This window comes from Dysidea avara, chromosome 10 (assembly GCF_963678975.1).
Source record: "Dysidea avara chromosome 10, odDysAvar1.4, whole genome shotgun sequence".
Taxonomy (NCBI): Eukaryota; Metazoa; Porifera; class Demospongiae; order Dictyoceratida; family Dysideidae; genus Dysidea; species Dysidea avara.
In genome coordinates, this window is record NC_089281.1 from 8160394 (window position 1) to 8180116 (window position 19723).

Consider the following 19723-nt stretch of genomic DNA (forward strand, 5'->3'; position numbering starts at 1 on the left):
TGCACAGTGATATTATACAACTGGAATTTAATAGCCAGTAAGCACAGGGTAAACATGAAGATCAAATACCATGAAGCATATGTAAATATTATTACAAACTGTCTATATACATATATAGTTTTCTGTAGATGATCTCTTGAGGCATTTGGTATGTAGTTACATGGTTAGATTCTAATTGATCTTCTTAGAAAACCACATTTCCAATGAACAAACATGCACTTGATGTGGTGAGGTGAGCAGTTACTGCATGATATCACATACTGAAACGTATATAACTACCACTTGATTACAATGATCACATGACTTCTCTTTTATGTGTATAGTCAATTGGTGTTCTATGTTATGTATGTGGCATTATGCTATAGGCAAGAAGTACCATTAGTTGAAGGCTGTTTCATAACTTAAAGATTGAACATGTTGTGATTTGAATCATTCCATCATTGCATGAAACATTACATGGTACTGTAGCATACTAAAACAAGCTACTGCTTATGGGTAAAATCTTTCCCTCTTAGGTTGGCCTGTGGAATATCCCCCAACAAACACAATTTAATGGAGACACTAGGAGAAGTTGGGTACTCTATATAAGGTCATTGCAATATATACTTGTGTTTAAATATAATCACCTAGCCAGATCACTAAAATTTACATTGGTATGATTAACCTATCGTATTGTATACAAAAAAGATTTAGTCCCTGGTCCCCTCCTGTTCTAGCTCTTGAATTCATCCCTGGTATAGAACAACTGACAAAAGTATAAGGTAGTGACATCACATAGTCAGTTCCTAGCCTGAAATCATGCAGTGGTAAAAACTACATGTATACCCTGGGGGTAGTTATAGATGTACAGTCTGCTGTGATATGTATATACTTTCTTAGAATATTACATTCAATGAAAAACATGGGTAATTTGTTATTGATACCACATGGTACTCCATCAGATGACATCATGAACCAACATAATAGAAAATAAGTGATTATCAGTAGACATGCATGTTATTTGATACATGTATATGTATGTGTCACTTTGGTACAGTAGCAATTCTGGAGTTAATCTTTATTCCACTTGTAGTAATTTGGCCTGGTTTATAGCCATGAAAGTCAAACACAAGTTCTACACCAGGTCGAAAAACAAGACAATGGGAAGAACCTCCAAAGTGAAATGTTCCCAGCTGTTGACCTTTCTTGACCTTCTGTCCTTCTTTGACTGTTATCTCACAAGACGATACTTCTTGCATGCCAACAGCAATGAAACACATCAAGCCTATATAAGGATTGTCTGCTTCAATGAATATTATGGCCCTTGTTGCGACTTCTGCAAGGTAACCTTGGAAATTGTCAGAAACAACAGAGTACTCATTGCCACCATTTGACAGAGGACAAGAATAATAAGTGCCGTCTGCAACAAATGCCTTGACAATTTTGCCATCTACAGGGCTGTGCCATCGGTGATAATAAAAGACCCTCAGAAGACCTTGGTACACAGTACCTCCTACAAAGCTGTCAACAAGTGGATCATCTGCTAACAAAAATTTTATATTGTATGGTTGGCCTTTTATCCAAAATTTGCCCTGTTTTGTAACATTCTTTTCAACTCTAAATGGATTTGATTCACATGCATTGGCAATAACTTTATTATCATCCGGAGAGGCAACAGGACGAACATTTGGTCGAAATTGTCTGGTGAAGAAATCATCCCAAGAGGTAAATCCATAATGCGGCTTGCTAGGGTCACAAACAAAGTCATCTTCAAAATTTCCTCCCATTTTCTCCAAGGCTTTAGCGCTAAGCCATTTATCCGTATTCAAAATGTAACAAGATGCTGGTGATTGTAAATATCTTCCCCATGTGTTTAAGATGTCTTTGATATGGCTGTTTACGTTAGGGTTTAAGAAAGCCGCATAACCACCAATTGTCTCCATTGGTTTAGTCAGTATTACAGTGATTGGAAATGTTACCAGTGTAGTACTATCATTAAATTCCGGAGACTTCTTTAAAACATGGTTGATAAGTGTTAGCATGTCATGGTAATTTCTAACTTGGGGAGTTCCATTCTTCCTCTTTTGTTTTTTTGGTGACTCAGTAAACATTTGATTAAAAAACATCAAAAGTTCAGCATTGCTTTCAATAGTGTTTTTGAAGCTTTCTACACTAGGATCTAGTGGGTCAGAAGAAGTTTTTCTGTCAACTTCTTCAATTTGTTGTTGTAGCCACTGGTTCATAATAGCTTGATCAGAAGACAGCCACTTGCCAACAAAATGAGACACATTCTTGACTGCTATACAAGTTTCTGTGCTCTCTGTTGTTCCGAAGGCACAACAACAACAACAGCCCATTTTAGTAGCTAGCTATATCTTTTCTTACTGATCTACCACTTAACCCTTTCAACAAACTGTTCCTCTACTAGTAGAGTAACTGTCCTAGCAACTATAGTACTAAGGTACAATCCCTAACTATATATGCACTGTTTATGCCGTCTATGACAGTTTAACAACTGATAAGAGAAGTATTTGTGCACCCATAAAATATTAGCTAGAGTGGTGATGTCACACTCGATCAGTTCCCTTAAATTAAGTAATAAAAGCCATACAATGTGTGGGTGTGATTTATAGGCAATGAATTATATAGCTAATGACTTTATGTACACAAGGAAAACCTGAAGACCTTGAAGTCAAGGTATAGCAGCTGTTGTCTTGAATACTTTGCTGAAAATAGTGATTCACAGTTTAGTATATGTACCACTGACTCTAAAACATTCAGTATAGTTTTATTATGACTTCAATGTTGAATGTACCATAATTGATCTTCCTAGAAGACCACATCATTGAGTAAGCAAACATGTGCAGGTAGCTATGTAGCGTGTGGTGTAAGTGCTAGTACTGGCTACCACAATAATTGGTTAACTCATTACACAGAATACATTACATGATGACTTATCATTAACAGAGGTAACAGTTCCTTTGAAGGCTTGTTACTGTGACTATTTAGATACTATAAATAAGTGCATCTATATAAGTACATAAACACAAATGAGTATTCACTGAGGCCAGGATATTTTAATCAGCCTAGAGCCTATTCCTGGACATTTAATGTCAATAAAGTTTGCAAAGTCTCTGAGATAGCTGAGCTCAACTGAAATATACATCATTACTGGTGAAAACAATGCGTATAGTTGCAAAGCTAATAACATTAAGTGTGGTGAGTCCGGCCTCAGAAACATACTACCATGTACAGATGAGGTGATAGTACCAAGTGGTTGTGGTAGGAGTAAAAGAAGAAGTTTTAAAAGACATACATTACATACATTACATACATACATACATACATTATACATACATACATACATACGTACGTACATACAACATGCTGTACACCAGTGGTATAAAGTTGGAGAATTTCTATTTCTCCTTTTCTCATTCATTAGCCAACTCACAACCTGGTAATATTGCTCATAACCCTTTACACCAAGTATATATTATGGCATTGAAAAACTGAAGGAGTAGAAGCTGTCACCTCTTGTAAGGACATCTGTGACCGGAACCCACAAACTCAGTGGCTTACTAGTCTTTGCGTTGTGTATACTGTGACATGGAGCAATGAGTAATATAACTATTTTTGGTGGACTCGAGATGAATGTTCAACTGAACTATCTAGAGCTCACAAGATGGTGTCAGTGTATGGATGAAGCAGGCCAAAGTGTGTGTGTGTGTGAGGGGGGGGGGGGGGGGGGGGGGCACAACTTTGACTAGTTAAGCAGTAGAATTTGTATACCAGAAATATAAAATTGACATTCTAATTAGAATGATTGACTACTTTATTAGAGTATCTTCTCTACAAGTATTACCCTGGGTGTCACTCCCCCTGGTTATGATTTTCTGTGTGACAATAGTGGGTGTTATGCTGTAATAACAGAATAAGACACCAGAAAGTTTGTGGAATGGATAAGGGTTATTAGAAGGGAGACACTGATAAATTCATAATAGAACGTATGTAGGTAGATAAAGTGATACTGCAATTCATATACTGTCCTGTGCTGTTGGTAATGGCCCACAACTCCATTTGTTGGATCAAGGGTTCAACCAAAGGAGGTCATTCTAATAGATTAACTAATTACTGATATACATGAAGGGACATAACATTAGACTGTGTGTATGCATATACATATAATTGTGCATGTCAAAGTTAGACAAACTGTCTTCAACCACCTGTATATAGCCACCTCTCTAAAAGACCAACTTTAAATTCCTACTTATTTATATACTACCACCTATCTAAAGCAGCCACCTAGCTACATATTAATACAGTATACTGTAATGTGGTAGTGTGAACCTGTTGCACCTGCCATACAACGTTAAATATTTGCTATATATACATATGTGAAAGTATAGAATGTAGTGCACAATACATGGGCTAAATATCTGTAAGTAGCTTTGTAAATATGTATATATATAATATATATGCCTGTAATGATAGCTACTCACTGTTCACTTCACTTTTACTAATGCTGTAGTATGTTGAGTAGTGATGAAGTGTGCTGTTAGGCCATCATTATTAAATTCTTTGTTTCCCGTCACCGCTCACATCAATTTTTTAGGTAGCGGCATCAAATTTTGATTATAGATCACATGAATGCACTATAAAATTACATGATAAAAAGAGGCACAGAGTAACCCAAGTTTTACGGTAAATGCATTAGCTATGTATATAAACATAGCAGAAGGGTGGAAGTCCCTCCACTCTTGTTCAACAGGATGCATGAGTGTACAGTCCTGGTGGCCTTCAAGATTGAGATACTCTAATAGAGCAGTCAGAGACTGAAATGACAAGAGTCAACTGTATTATGATTTAATGATTATGGGTGACTTCATTAGTTCAAAGAACTGGTTTTCAGCAGTGCCCAATTACAATATTAGCTAGCTACACTACAAACAACATAACACCAAAGAGTACAAGAACAAAGACAAACAACAACAAACAATGAATGTGACACAACAAATACCAATACAAACACAATACAATTGTTTAAAAGTGGATTTAAAGAGTGACAGACAATCAAGTCCACTTAATGTAGGAGGTAAACTGTTCCAATCAATAATCACCTCATGCCCACATCAGTTTTTATTCCATTGGATGATGGGAAACAAGCAATGTAACAATGATTGTCTTATCTTGCTCGGTACATTAAGTTGTTTACCACACTAGTTCGACCCATCTTGGAATACGGTAATGCCATTTGGGGACCACTATTTACCCTTGATCAGAGAAAGGTTGAAAAGGTACAATGTCGAGCTACCCGTCTCCTCCCATCATTACATGACAAATCCTATACTGAGAGGCTGTCAATACTATCCTTACCATCACTGTTGTATAGATGCCAGAGAGGTGATTTAATTTTTCTACACAAAATTCTTAATGACTACTTCAGCTCTGACTTTACTAATCTATACACCTACTCCACTACTACTACCAGGGGGCACCAGTTCAATTGTTCAAGCAACATTCAAGATTGTTATGCAGATCTAATTACTTTATGAACAGAGTGATTAATGATTGGAACAGTTTACCAACCTCTGTTGTAGAAAGTACTTCAATTAACACTTTTAAATCGCTGTTAGATAATTATTTATTAGATTTTAGATTTACTTTTGTATAATGCATTGATTGAGTATACAGGCTTTGCCTTTACCCATATTTAATCATAATCATATAATCATAATTATATGAAGTGAATGAAACCAGCTCTGCTCTGCAGTCGAGTCTTCAGTGTATCAATCGGATGCAATGTTACAGTATTTGTTTACACTCTCTTGACAATAAGTGTTTCCAACCAGAACAAGTTGCATCAGCGTAGAGCCAGCTGGCTTCAAAGCAAACAACACCAGATGTCTTTGTGTGATTGTTGCCATATTAACCCTTAAAGGTGCATAAACCACTGTTTGTACGGCTGCAATGCTCATCTCTGACACCTCTAATAGAGAAGCCAAGGAGTACATGCATGGATCTAAAGGACAGTGCATGGAGGATATATAATTGCCCTATATAGACATTATAGTGACACTTATTCAAGCCTTCCCAGGGGCGGATTTGGTGGTGGGATCCTTTCTAAGTTAGTACTTGGCCAATAAAACCCTAAATCCTCTATGTGTATCAAAAGCAGACTTATTTCAGGAACTATGCATCACTACCAAAACAGATAACGTCTAAGTAACTATACCTATCGTTCAACTCTGTTCCAGGAGAGCATAGCTTCCTTTTCCTCAAGAGTTCTTCCAAGAACAGGTTTCGATTGTGGGTTGCATCTCCAGTTACAAAAGTTTAATTGTGGGTTTTGTTTTATTCAGATAATTAGCAGTGTTTTCCACTATGGCTGAGTCATCCAATAAACATTCCAGAACTAGGCACTTTTGTACACCCTTAGGATGCAGCTAGTCTCTAGTCTCGTGGCTACATTTTTTTGAGTGATGGTCGGTGGAAAACTTGATCACTCAAAAGGTGAAATAGATTGCTTGTGTACACCATCATCAGTTAGAAGTGCAAAAACAATTAATTAAGTAAACTATAAACAGGCACTGCATGATCAAGGGGATGGCTGGTTGGTTTAGGTTTGATCGTTCATGTTGCAAGCATTACCACACTAAGTAGCAAATTTAAAATATGAAGTGGGGGTTGATCAAAGTGTAATTGCCGGCCGGTTAGTGTACAAAGCACACGCATGCCCTTGCTAGAGGGTTTGAGGAATGCTTCCGCAGAGAAATCCTCCTATTGAATCTGGAATTGATTTTGAATTTTGAGTGACAAGTATAAAGGAGTGAAAATTATAAAACTGTTACAAATCATGCAGTTATACATGGTGGGTGCTTGGCTATAACCCGCACCCCAGTGCTCAGTGTCTTAGTCAAATGTCTCATCAATATGTGGCAGGATGTACATTTCAGTCATTTCTTTGTGATACACTTGACAATGGCGGGTCCAGGATGGGGCATTTGGAGCAAATTCCCCCCCCCCCCCCCCCCCTCACCTTGTAGTTGTGGAGGAGCCAGCCAGTTCTGATTAAAATACTAAACTTTGGCAGGCCAAGATCAGTTTATAAAACTCATGAAAATATGCACGTTTACTAGTAGCAAGAGTCTCTCTATTATTTACTCTTGCTAGCAGTTATTACAAATTCAGCCGAAACCAAACTAGCTGTGAAATTGTCACCCAGCACCTTCATGCGTACTAAGTGCCTCTCAAAATAATTATCATGTTGCTGTTGCTTAAGACATTCAGAGCCTTTTAAACAGCTTTTAGGATTTCACAACCATCTGCAAAAGCCAAAATGGAAAAAAAAATCAACAGTGAGACACTATTAAGAGGTGATTATTTGCTGCTTTAAAAATGTAGCAACTGACAAGAGAATCTGGCTCTCTCCAACCACCTACAACTTAGCCTGTTTGTGCCCCTCTCATTGTCAGCTCCTGGATCTGCCCCTGCTTGAAGTTCTGGCTATTTTAATGGTAGCATAATGTCAAGTTGCTTTGTTCAGATCTGATAGGAGAGTCACACTCAACCAGCTTCAGTGATTGAATGCACAGTGATATCATACAATTGGAATTTAATAGCCAGTAAGCACAGGGTAAACATGAATATCAAATATCATGAAACATATGTAAATATTGTTACAAACTGTCTATAGATGTAGTTTTATGACTTTAATGCTTAATCTCTAATATATAGATCTTCTTAGAAAACCACTTTTCCAATAAACAAACATGCACTGATGTGGTGAGGTGAGCGGTTACTGCATGATATCACATACTGTGTAATCAAGAAGTAGTAACTACTGCTAAACTTGGTTACATGGCTTCTCTTTTATGTGGATAGTCAATTGGTGTTCTGTATTATGTATGTGGCATTATGCTATAGGCAAGAAGTACCATTAGTTGATGGCTATTTCATAAGTTAAAGATTGAACATGTTGTGATTCGAACCATTCCATCATTGCACAAAAACATTACATGGTACTGTAGCATACATGGATAGCTGTTATATAAGAACTTCATGCATATACGTACAGCTGTGCAATAAATTAATAGCTATATGGGTACACATTTCAATCTCCTACCTAACCAATAACAGTGCATGGTAGCATGAGACTATTACCAGTTAGACTGTGCTTTTTCTCTCTTGTCAAGATCAAAAAATACATGTACATGCAGTCTGGCTGGCAAGACCATAAAACTAGCTACTGCTTATGGGTAAAATCAAGAGTTAATACTAGTGGAGATCTTTCCCTCTTAGTTTAGCTTGTGGAATATCCCTCAACAAACACAATTTAATGGAGACACTAGCAGCAGTTGGGTACTCTATGTAAGGCCATTGCGGCAATACCTGTGTGAATAAATATAATCACCTAGCCAGATCACTAAAATTTACATCAGCATCAACCTAATAACTTCATGTGTATTGTATAGTCCTGTGCATGTGTGCAGCTGCCTGTTCTAGCTCCTGAACTCATCCCTGTGCGGTATATATAGAACAACTGACAAAAGTATAAGGTATAGCTAGTGACATCACATAATCAGTTCCTATAGCCTGAAATCATGCTGCAATAGAAACTACACTTATACCCTGGGGTAGTTATAGATGTACGGTCTGCTGTACTATGTATACTTTCTTAGAATACACATTCAATGAAAAAACATGTTACTGATGTGGTCTGATATCACATGCATAACCACCTATTATATTTAGTGGCTATTATATCAGATGACATCATGAACTAACATAATAGATTATCAGTAATCATAAATGCATGTTATTTGATACGTGTATATGTATGTGTCACTTTGGTACAGTAGCAATTCTGGAGTTAATCTTTATTCCACTTGTAGTAATTTGGCCTGGTTTATAGCCATGAAAGTCAAACACAAGTTCTATACCAGGTCGAAAAACAAGACAATGGGAAGAACCTCCAAAGTGAAATGTTCCCAGCTGCTGACCTTTCTTCACCTTCTGTCCTTCTTCGACTGTTATTTCACAAGACGATACTTCTTGCATGCCAACAGCAATGAAACACATCAACCCTATATAAGGATTGTCTGCTTCAATGAATATTATGGCCCTTGTTGCGACTTCTGCAAGGTAACCTTGGAAATTGTCAGAAACAACAGAGTACTCATTGCCACCATTTGACAGAGGACAAGAATAATAAGTGCCGTCTGCAACAAATGCCTTGACAATTTTGCCATCTACAGGGCTGTGCCATCGGTGATAATAAAAGACCCTCAGAAGACCTTGGTACACAGTACCTCCTACAAAGCTGTCAACAAGTGGATCGTCTGCTAACAAAAATTTTATATTGTATGGTTGGCCTTTTATCCAAAATTTGCCCTGTTTTGTAACATTCTTTTCAACCCTAAATGGATTTGATTCACATGCATTGGCAATAACTTTATTATCATCCGGAGAGGCAACAGGACGAACATTTGGTCGAAATTGTCTGGTGAAGAAATCATCCCAAGAGGTAAATCCATAATGCGGCTTGCTAGGGTCACAAACAAAGTCATCTTCAAAATTTCCTCCCATTTTCTCTAAGGCTTTAGCGCTAAGCCATTTATCCGTATTCAAAATGTAACAAGATGCTGGTGATTGTAAATATCTTCCCCATGTGTTTAAGATGTCTTTGATATGGCTGTTTACGTTAGGGTTTAAGAAAGCCGCATACCCACCAATTGTCTCCATTGGTTTAGTCAGTATTACAGTGATGGGAAATGTTACCAGTGTAGTACTGTCATTAAATTCCGGAGACTTCTTTAAAACATGGTTGATAAGTGTTAGCATGTGATGGTAATTTCTAACCTGGGGAGTTCCATTCTTCCTCTTTTGTTTTTTTGGTGACTCAGTAAACATTTGATTAAAAAACATCAAAAGTTCAGCATTGCTTTCAATAGTGTTTTTGAAACTTTCTACACTAGGATCTAGTGGGTCAGGAGAAGTTTTTCTGTCAACTTCTTCAATTTGTTGTTGTAGCCACTGGTTCATAATAGCTTGATCAGAAGACAGCCATTTACCAACAAAATGAGACACATTCTTGGCTACTATACAAGTTTCTGTGTTCTCTGTTGTTCCGAAGGCACAACAACAACAACAGCCCATTTTAGTAGCTAGCTATATCTTTTCTTACTGATCTACAACTTAACCTTTTCAACAAACTGTTCCTCTACTAGTAGAGTAACTGTCCTAACAACTACAGTACTAAGGTACAATCCCTAACTATACATGCACTGTTTATGCCGTCTATAACAGTTTAACAACTGATAAGAAAAGTATTTGTGGACCCTTAAATGTTAGCTAGAGTGGTGATGTCACACTAGATCAGTTCCCGTAATTTAAGTAATAAAAACCATACAATGTGTGGGTGTAATTTAATAGGCGATGGATTGTATAGCTAATGACTTTGTGTAGACAGGGAAAACATGAAGATCTTGAAGTCAAGGTATAACAGCAGTTGTCTTGAATACTTTGTTGAAAATATTATATTGATGTGATTCACGGTTTAGTATATGGACCACTGACTCTAAAACATTCAGTATAGTTTTATTATGACTTCAATGATGAATGTACCATAATTGATCTTCCTAGAAGACCACATCACTACCGAGTAAGTAAACATGTGCAGGTAGCTATATGTAGCGTGTGGTGTAAGTGTTAGAAATGGCTACTACAATAATTAGCTAACTCATTTCACAGAATACATTACATGATGGCTTATTATTAGCAAAGGTAACAGTCCCTTTGAAGGCTTGTTACTGTGACTATTTAGATACTATAATAAGTGCATCTATATAAGTACATAAACACAAATGAGTATTCACTGAGGCCAGGATATTTTAACCAGTCTAGAGCCTAATGTCAATAAAGTTTGCAAAGTCTCTGAGGTAGCTGAGCTCAACTGAAATATATATCATTACTGATAAAAACAATGTGTATAATTGCAAAGCTAATAACATTAAGTGTGGTGAGTCCGGCCTCAGAAACACACTACCATGTACAGATGAGGTGATAGTACCAAGTGGTTGTGGTAGGAGTAAAAGAAAAAATTTTAAAAGACATACATACATACAATTATACAATACGTATGTATGTATGTATATGTATGTATGTATATGTATGTATGTATGTAATGGTTGTAATGCTGTAAGAAGTGCATTGCCTGATATGTACGCACGATGCCCGAGGGCGCGCAGCGCCCGAGGGCGAGTAATAGATAATATACAAATCAACTTTGGGCATGGCCGGGATGTTTTGATAGAACTATGACACTCTTTCCACAGTACCTAAATACTCTAATAGAACAATCACAACATTCCATGTGTTGGCTGCTGCATGAGGTGTAGTGGATGAAGATGGAATGATGCAGAGAATGAAATCTAGTAGGGATCACAGAAATAACTTTGAAACAAGTGAGATTCCAACATTGTAACTATACAACTAAAGGGCATTCACTGTAATCTGACATCAATTAAAATTCAATTTTTATAGCTACTGGGAGCCGTCTTTGCCAAAGTATGCAGTCCAGTGTTTCTTGTATTCTGGATATGATACAGTTCGGGTAGTTGCACAAATGAATACACAGAAAAAGGTCCTACTAATAGCATTAATGAAATAGAAGGGTGTAAAAGTGGCCAGCAAACTAACTTGGCTAGTGACATTGACATGCACGATATAGCTATGACTATTGTTTCATAGAATTTTGAGAATGTTGATACACTCATCCTGTAATAGTAGCTATATATATATATTGCTTGATAAATGCCAGCTTTATTACAGACACCTTATAGTAAACTACAGTCTTATAATGAGGCTACCTGATTGTATTTTGATATGAAAATTTGTCAGGCAGGATCCATAATGGTTCATATCTCACTAAATATCCTGTCAGGCTGTCATAATCATCTCTGGAATTCTAGATTTGTGTTTATTCAATCCCTTGATGGTGATGTACAGTATAAAAGGATGGTTGGCAGCGCTAAATGCTGCAGGAAACAGTGCAGGATCTTATAATTGTATACCTGATGGGAATTGGTAGCTTGCAATAAATGCTGGATGCATGTATGCATGGAGATGTGGCAACAGTAGGCACAACTACTGAGGGTGTAGCTACTAATAAGGGTGCATGCTCAGTACAAAATTTATTGGTTCACTTTTGCAAACCATAAATAACTAACTATATAGCTATATATGGAAATCACAACTCATGCATGGGTAATGAAAACCAATCAGAAAGCATGTATTGTATTTATACTATAGTGGCTACTGGGCTCAGTGTTCCTTAAACGTTACCCTGCATCATGCATGCACCCATCTGCCTGGAATTTTATAACGACAACAGATCAGACCACATGCAGTTATGGTCTAGGTTCAGTCATTGAAGGTTGGGACATACAACAGCTAGCTGTGCCAAGTGTTGGGAGCAGAACAAACTATCACATACAGTGAATGATATCACAAAATCAAGACTGTCAATGCTATGATTCAAAATATTGGAAACATCAGTTAAAGGTTCTTCACTTGTTACTTTTACCACCATGAACACAATCAGTTACTAATAAAATATAATCCGCCAATCCCTTCAGACCAACACTGCTAGCCTTCACAAATTGTGAAGTGACTGCTTGACCAAAATCTAATTGAAATTTTGGAAGAGGAGGAAAGAAATTGAGAGGAACTTTCAGAGTGCTGTAAAGTGTAACATGACTACTACAATCAGGTGGTGATTTAGGGTTTGAGCTAAGCCAACAATCTCACAAAGCGTCTATAGAAGAATCGAAATAGCCAGTACTTGTAATAACAATATGTAAATTCCGTGGGACAAACTTCTCTGATACCCAGTAGTCCACCCAATAATGTATAAATCTGAGAATCTAAATCTGTTACCCATATTTTGATTACAAGTTCCTTCAAGTTACCAACTAACAAAAGTAACTCCCCGTTGATGTCAACTTTCCACTCAATGTCTAAGGACTGCAGATGTCTCATGCCTTAAAAATCTTTCCTAGTTGGTCAGCAGTTAACTTGATTGTTGGCAACTAATACAGATTTGTATTGGACAAATGATTTGGTGGGTTTTAGTTTGGTGAAACACCCCCTTTCTCATCAAATTTGCCAAACTTCCTTCTGCCAAACTTAATTCCTTTTATTTAGGTATAAATAAAGGGAAGCAGACAAGGTGTTAGTAAGCAAGTGACTATGAAGGGTATACCGGTATGTAAGTTTATTGAAGAAAATTAAAAAGTCCAGCAACTATATCATGTCTATATGCAGTTATGGTGACTAAAATTAATTCAAATGTATACCGCATGTAACTGACTACATGCATGCACCATGTCAATTTATGACACTCCAGAACTGATAGGAGAGTCACACTCAACCAGTTTCAGTGATTGAATGCACAGTGATATCATACAACTGGAATTTAATAGCCAGTAAGCACAGGGTAAACATGAAGATCAAATACCATGAAGCATATGTAAATATTATTACAAACTGTCTATATGCATATATGGTTTTCTGTAGATGATCTCTTGAGGCATTTGGTATGTAGTTACATGGTTAGATTCTAATTGATCTTCTTAGAAAACACATTTCCAATGAACAAACATGCACTTGATGTGGTGAGGTGAGCGGTTACTGCATGATATCACATACTGAAATGTATATAACTACCACTTGATTACAATGATCACATGACTTCTCTTTTATGTGTATAGTCAATTGGTGTTCTATGTTATGTATGTGGCATTATGCTATAGGCAAGAAGTACCATTAGTTGAAGGCTGTTTCATAACTTAAAGATTGAACATGTTGTGATTTGAATCATTCCATCATCGCATGAAACATTACATGGTACTGTAGCATACTAAAACAAGCTACTGCTTATGGGTAAAATCTTTCCCTCTTAGGTTGGCCTGTGGAATATCCCCCAACAAACACAATTTAATGGAGACACTAGGAGAAGTTGGGTACTCTATATAAGGTCATTGCAATATATACTTGTGTTTAAATATGATCACCTAGCCAGATCACTAAAATTTACATTGGTATGATTAACCTATCGTATTGTATACAAAAATGATTTAGTCCCTGGTCCCCTCCTGTTCTAGCTCTTGAATTCATCCCTGGTATTAGAACAACTGACAAAAGTATAAGGTATAGCTAGTGACATCACATAGTCAGTTCCTAGCCTGAAATCATGCAGTGATAAAAACTACATGTATACCCTGGGGGTAGTTATAGATGTACAGTCTGCTGTGATATGTATATACTTTCTTAGAATATTACATTCAATGAAAAACATGGGTAATTTGTTACTGATACCACATGGTACTCCATCAGATGACATCATGAACCAACATAATAGAAAATAAGTGATTATCAGTAGACATGCATGTTATTTGATAAATGTATATGTATGTGTCACTTTGGTACAGTAGCAATTCTGGAGTTAATCTTTATTCCACTTGTAGTAATTTGGCCTGGTTTATAGCCATGAAAGTCAAACACAAGTTCTACACCAGGTCGAAAAACAAGACAATGGGAAGAACCTCCAAAGTGAAATGTTCCCAGCTGTTGACCTTTCTTGACCTTCTGTCCTTCTTTGACTGTTATCTCACAAGACGATACTTCTTGCATGCCAACAGCAATGAAACACATCAAGCCTATATAAGGATTGTCTGCTTCAATGAATATTATGGCCCTTGTTGCGACTTCTGCAAGGTAACCTTGGAAATTGTCAGAAACAACAGAGTACTCATTGCCACCATTTGACAGAGGACAAGAATAATAAGTGCCGTCTGCAACAAATGCCTTGACAATTTTGCCATCTACAGGGCTGTGCCATCGGTGATAATAAAAGACCCTCAGAAGACCTTGGTACACAGTACCTCCTACAAAGCTGTCAACAAGTGGATCATCTGCTAACAAAAATTTTATATTGTATGGTTGGCCTTTTATCCAAAATTTTCCCTGTTTTGTAACATTCTTTTCAACCCTAAATGGATTTGATTCACATGCATTGGCAATAACTTTATTATCATCCGGAGAGGCAACAGGACGAACATTTGGTCGAAATTGTCTGGTGAAGAAATCATCCCAAGAGGTAAATCCATAATGCGGCTTGCTAGGGTCACAAACAAAGTCATCTTCAAAATTTCCTCCCATTTTCTCCAAAGCTTTAGCGCTAAGCCATTTATCTGTATTCAAAATGTAACAAGATGCTGGTGATTGTAAATATCTTCCCCATGTGTTTAAGATGTCTTTGATATGGCTGTTTACGTTAGGGTTTAAGAAAGCCGCATAACCACCAATTGTCTCCATTGGTTTAGTCAGTATTACAGTGATGGGAAATGTTACCAGTGTAGTACTATCATTAAATTCCGGAGACTTCTTTAAAACATGGTTGATAAGTGTTAGCATGTCATGGTAATTTCTAACCTGGGGAGTTCCATTCTTCCTCTTTTGTTTTTTTGGTGACTCAGTAAACATTTGATTAAAAAACATCAAAAGTTCAGCATTGCTTTCAATAGTGTTTTTGAAACTTTCTACACTAGGATCTAGTGGGTCAGGAGAAGTTTTTCTGTCAACTTCTTCAATTTGTTGTTGTAGCCACTGGTTCATAATAGCTTGATCAGAAGACAGCCATTTACCAACAAAATGAGACACATTCTTGGCTACTATACAAGTTTCTGTGTTCTCTGTTGTTCCGAAGGCACAACAACAACAACAGCCCATTTTAGTAGCTAGCTATATCTTTTCTTACTGATCTACAACTTAACCTTTTCAACAAACTGTTCCTCTACTAGTAGAGTAACTGTCCTAACAACTACAGTACTAAGGTACAATCCCTAACTATACATGCACTGTTTATGCCGTCTATAACAGTTTAACAACTGATAAGAAAAGTATTTGTGGACCCTTAAATGTTAGCTAGAGTGGTGATGTCACACTAGATCAGTTCCCGTAATTTAAGTAATAAAAACCATACAATGTGTGGGTGTAATTTAATAGGCGATGGATTAGGCGATGGATTGTATAGCTAATGACTTTGTGTAGACAGGGAAAACATGAAGATCTTGAAATCAAGGTATAACAGCAGTTGTCTTGAATACTTTGTTGAAAATATTATATTGATGTGATTCACAGTTTAGTATATGGACCACTGACTCTTAAAACATTCAGTATAGTTTTATTATGACTTCACAATGATGAATGTATCATAATTGATCTTCCTAGAAGACCACATCACTACCGAGTAAGTAAACATGTGCAGGTAGCTATATGTAGCGTGTGGTGTAAGTGTTAGAAATGGCTACTACAATAATTAGCTAACTCATTTCACAGAATACATTACATGATGGCTTATTATTAGCAAAGGTAACAGTCCCTTTGAAGGCTTGTTACTGTGACTATTTAGATACTATAATAAGTGCATCTATATAAGTACATAAACACAAATGAGTATTCACTGAGGCCAGGATATTTTAACCAGTCTAGAGCCTAATGTCAATAAAGTTTGCAAAGTCTCTGAGGTAGCTGAGCTCAACTGAAATATATATCATTACTGATAAAAACAATGTGTATAATTGCAAAGCTAATAACATTAAGTGTGGTGAGTCCGGCCTCAGAAACACACTACCATGTACAGATGAGGTGATAGTACCAAGTGGTTGTGGTAGGAGTAAAAGAAAAAATTTTAAAAGACATACATACATACAATTATACAATACGTATGTATGTATATGTATGTATGTATATGTATGTATGTATGTAATGGTTGTAATGCTGTAAGGAGTGCATTGCCTGATATGTACGCATGATGCCCGAGGGCGCGCAGCGCCCGAGGGCGAGTGATAGATAATATACAAATCAACTTTGGGCATGGCCGGGATGTTTTGATAGAACTATGACACTCTTTCCACAGTACCTAAATACTCTAATAGAACAATCACAACATTCCATGTGTTGGCTGCTGCATGAGGTGTAGTGGATGAAGATGGAATGATGCAGAGAATGAAATCTAGTAGGGATCACAAAAATAACTTTGAAACAAGTGAGATTCCAACATTGTAACTATACAACTAATGGGCATTCACTGTAATCTGACATCAATTAAAATTCAATTTTTATAGCTACTGAGAGCCGTCTTTGCCAAAGTATGCAGTCCAGTGTTTCTTGTATTCTGGATATGATACAGTTCGGGTAGTTGCACAAATGAATACACAGAAAAAGGTCCTACTAATAGCATTAATGAAATAGAAGGGTGTAAAAGTGGCCAGCAAACTAACTTGGCTACTGACATTGACATGCACGATATAGCTATGACTATTGTTTCATAGAATTTTGAGAATGTTGATACACTCATCCTGTAATAGTAGCTATATTCACATATATATATATATATATTGCTTGATAAATGCCAGCTTTATTACAGACACCTTATAGTAAACTACAGTCTTATAATTAGGCTACCTGATCATATTTTGATATGAAAATTTGTCAGGCAGGATCCATAATGGTTCATATCTCACTAAATATCCTGTCAGGCTGTCATAATCATCTCTGGAATTCTAGATCTGTGTTTATTCAATCCCTTGATGGTGATGTACAGCATAAAAGGATGGTTGGCATCGCTAAATGCTGCAGGAAACAGTGCAGGATCTTATAATTGTATACCTGATGGGAATTGGTAGCTTGCAATAAATGCTGGATGCATTTATGCATGGAGATGTGGCAACAGTAGGCACAACTACTGAGGGTGTAGCTACTAATAAGGGTGCATGCTCAGTACAAAATTTATTGGTTCACTTTTGCAAACCATAGATAACTAACTATATAGCTATATATGGAAATCACAACTCATGCATGGGTAATGAAAACCAATCAGAAAGCATTTATTGTATTTATACTATAGTGGCTATTGGGCTCAGTGTTCCTTAAACGTTACCCTGCATCATGCATGCACCCATCTGCCTGGAATTTTGTAAGGACAACAGATCAGACCACATGCAGTTATGGTCTAGGTTCAGTCGTTGAAGGTTGGGACATACAACAGCTAGCTGTGCCAAGTGTTGGGAGTAGAACAAACTATCACATACAGTGAATGATATCACAAAATCAAGACTGTCAATGCTATGATTCAAAATATTGGAAACATCAGTTAAAGGTTCTTCACTTGTTACTTTTACCACCATGAACACAATCAGTTACTAATAAAATATAATCCGCCAATCCCTTCAGACCAACACTGCTAGCCTTCACAAATTGTGAAGTGACTGTTTGACCAAAATCTAATTGAAATTTTGGAAGAGGAGGAAAGAAATTGAGAGGAACTTTCAGAGTGCTGTAAAGTGTAACATGACCACTACAATCAGGTGGTGATTTAGGGTTTGAGCTAAGCTAACAATCTCACAAAGCGTCTACATAAGAATCGAAATAGCCAGTACTTGTAATAACAATATGTAAATTCCGTGGGACAAACTTCTCTGATACCCAGTAGTCCACCCAATAATGTATAAATCTGAGAATCTAAATCTGTTACCCATATTTTGTTTACAAGTTCCTTCAAGTTACCAACTAACATAAGTAACTCCCCGTTGATGTCAACTTTCCACTCAATGTCTAAGGACTGCAGATGTCTCATGCCTTGTAAATTCTTTCCTAGTTGGTCAGTAGTTAACTTGATTGTTGGCAACTAATACAGATTTGTATTGGACAAATGATTTGGTGGGTTTTAGTTTGGTGAAACACCCCCTTACTCATCAAATTTGCCAAACTTCCTTCTGCCAAACTTCCTTCTGCCAAACTTAATTCCTTTTATTTAGGTATAAATAAAGGTAAGCAGACAAGGTGTTAGTAAGCAAGTGACTATGAAGGGTATACCGGTATGTAAGTTTATTGAAGAAAATTAAAAAGTCCAGCAACTATATCATGTCTATATGCAGTTATGGTGACTAAAATTAATTCAAATGTATACCGCATGTAACTGACTACATGCATGCACCATGTCAATTTATGACACTCCAGAACTGATAGGAGAGTCACACTCAACCAGTTTCAGTGATTGAATGCACAGTGATATCATACAACTGGAATTTAATAGTCAGTAAGCACAGGGTAAACATGAAGATCAAATACCATGAAGCATATGTAAATATTATTACAAACTGTCTATATACATATATGGTTTTCTGTAGATGATCTCTTGAGGCATTTGGTATGTAGTTACATGGTTAGATTCTAATTGATCTTCTTAGAAAACACATTTCCAATGAACAAACATGCACTTGATGTGGTGAGGTGAGCGGTTACTGCATGATATCACATACTGAAATGTATATAACTACCACTTGATTACAATGATCACATGACTTCTCTTTTATGTGTATAGTCAATTGGTGTTCTATGTTATGTATGTGGCATTATGCTATAGGCAAGAAGTACCATTAGTTGAAGGCTGTTTCATAACTTAAAGATTGAACATGTTGTGATTTGAACCATTCCATCATTGCATGAAACATTACATGGTACTGTAGCATACTAAAACAAGCTACTGCTTATGGGTAAAATCTTTCCCTCTTAGGTTGGCCTGTGGAATATCCCCCAACAAACACAATTTAATGGAGACACTAGGAGAAGTTGGGTACTCTATATAAGGTCATTGCAATATATACTTGTGTTTAAATAT

At 36.8% G+C, this 19723-nt stretch overlaps 3 protein-coding genes across 4 annotated transcripts; all 3 read right to left on the reverse strand.

Annotated features, from left to right (window-relative positions):
- Positions 1-862: 862 nt before the first annotated feature.
- Positions 863-3281, reverse strand: LOC136268630 (uncharacterized). Its single transcript, XM_066064018.1, has one exon. The coding sequence runs from the start codon at positions 2334-2336 to the stop codon at positions 1023-1025; it is 1314 nt and encodes a 437-aa protein (XP_065920090.1). The 5' UTR covers positions 2337-3281; the 3' UTR covers positions 863-1022.
- A 5359-nt stretch (positions 3282-8640) lies between these two features.
- Positions 8641-10281, reverse strand: LOC136268983 (uncharacterized). 2 transcript variants are annotated; one of them, XM_066064453.1, is made up of 2 exons: positions 9841-10281; positions 8641-9789 (listed from the first exon to the last, which is right to left on the reverse strand). In XM_066064453.1, the coding sequence occupies exons 1-2, from the start codon at positions 10135-10137 to the stop codon at positions 8824-8826; spliced, it is 1263 nt and encodes a 420-aa protein (XP_065920525.1). In that variant the 5' UTR covers positions 10138-10281; the 3' UTR covers positions 8641-8823. The 2 variants fall into 2 exon arrangements, with proteins under 2 accessions (XP_065920525.1, XP_065920524.1); XM_066064452.1 differs by having other exon boundaries at positions 8641-10281.
- Positions 10282-14304: 4023 nt separating this feature from the next.
- LOC136268925 (uncharacterized) lies at positions 14305-15915 on the reverse strand. The gene has a single exon (XM_066064401.1). It carries the CDS (start codon positions 15769-15771, stop codon positions 14458-14460), a length of 1314 nt encoding a protein of 437 aa, XP_065920473.1. The 5' UTR covers positions 15772-15915; the 3' UTR covers positions 14305-14457.
- Between the last annotated feature and the right edge of the window lie 3808 nt (positions 15916-19723).

Bases quoted from the DNA above. Each gene is read 5' to 3' on its own strand.
- LOC136268630 (XM_066064018.1), bottom strand. From the start codon at position 2,336: ATGGGCTGTTGTTGTTGTTGTGCCTTCGGAACAACAGAGAGCACAGAA.
- LOC136268983 (XM_066064452.1), bottom strand. From the start codon at position 10,137: ATGGGCTGTTGTTGTTGTTGTGCCTTCGGAACAACAGAGAACACAGAA.
- LOC136268925 (XM_066064401.1), bottom strand. From the start codon at position 15,771: ATGGGCTGTTGTTGTTGTTGTGCCTTCGGAACAACAGAGAACACAGAA.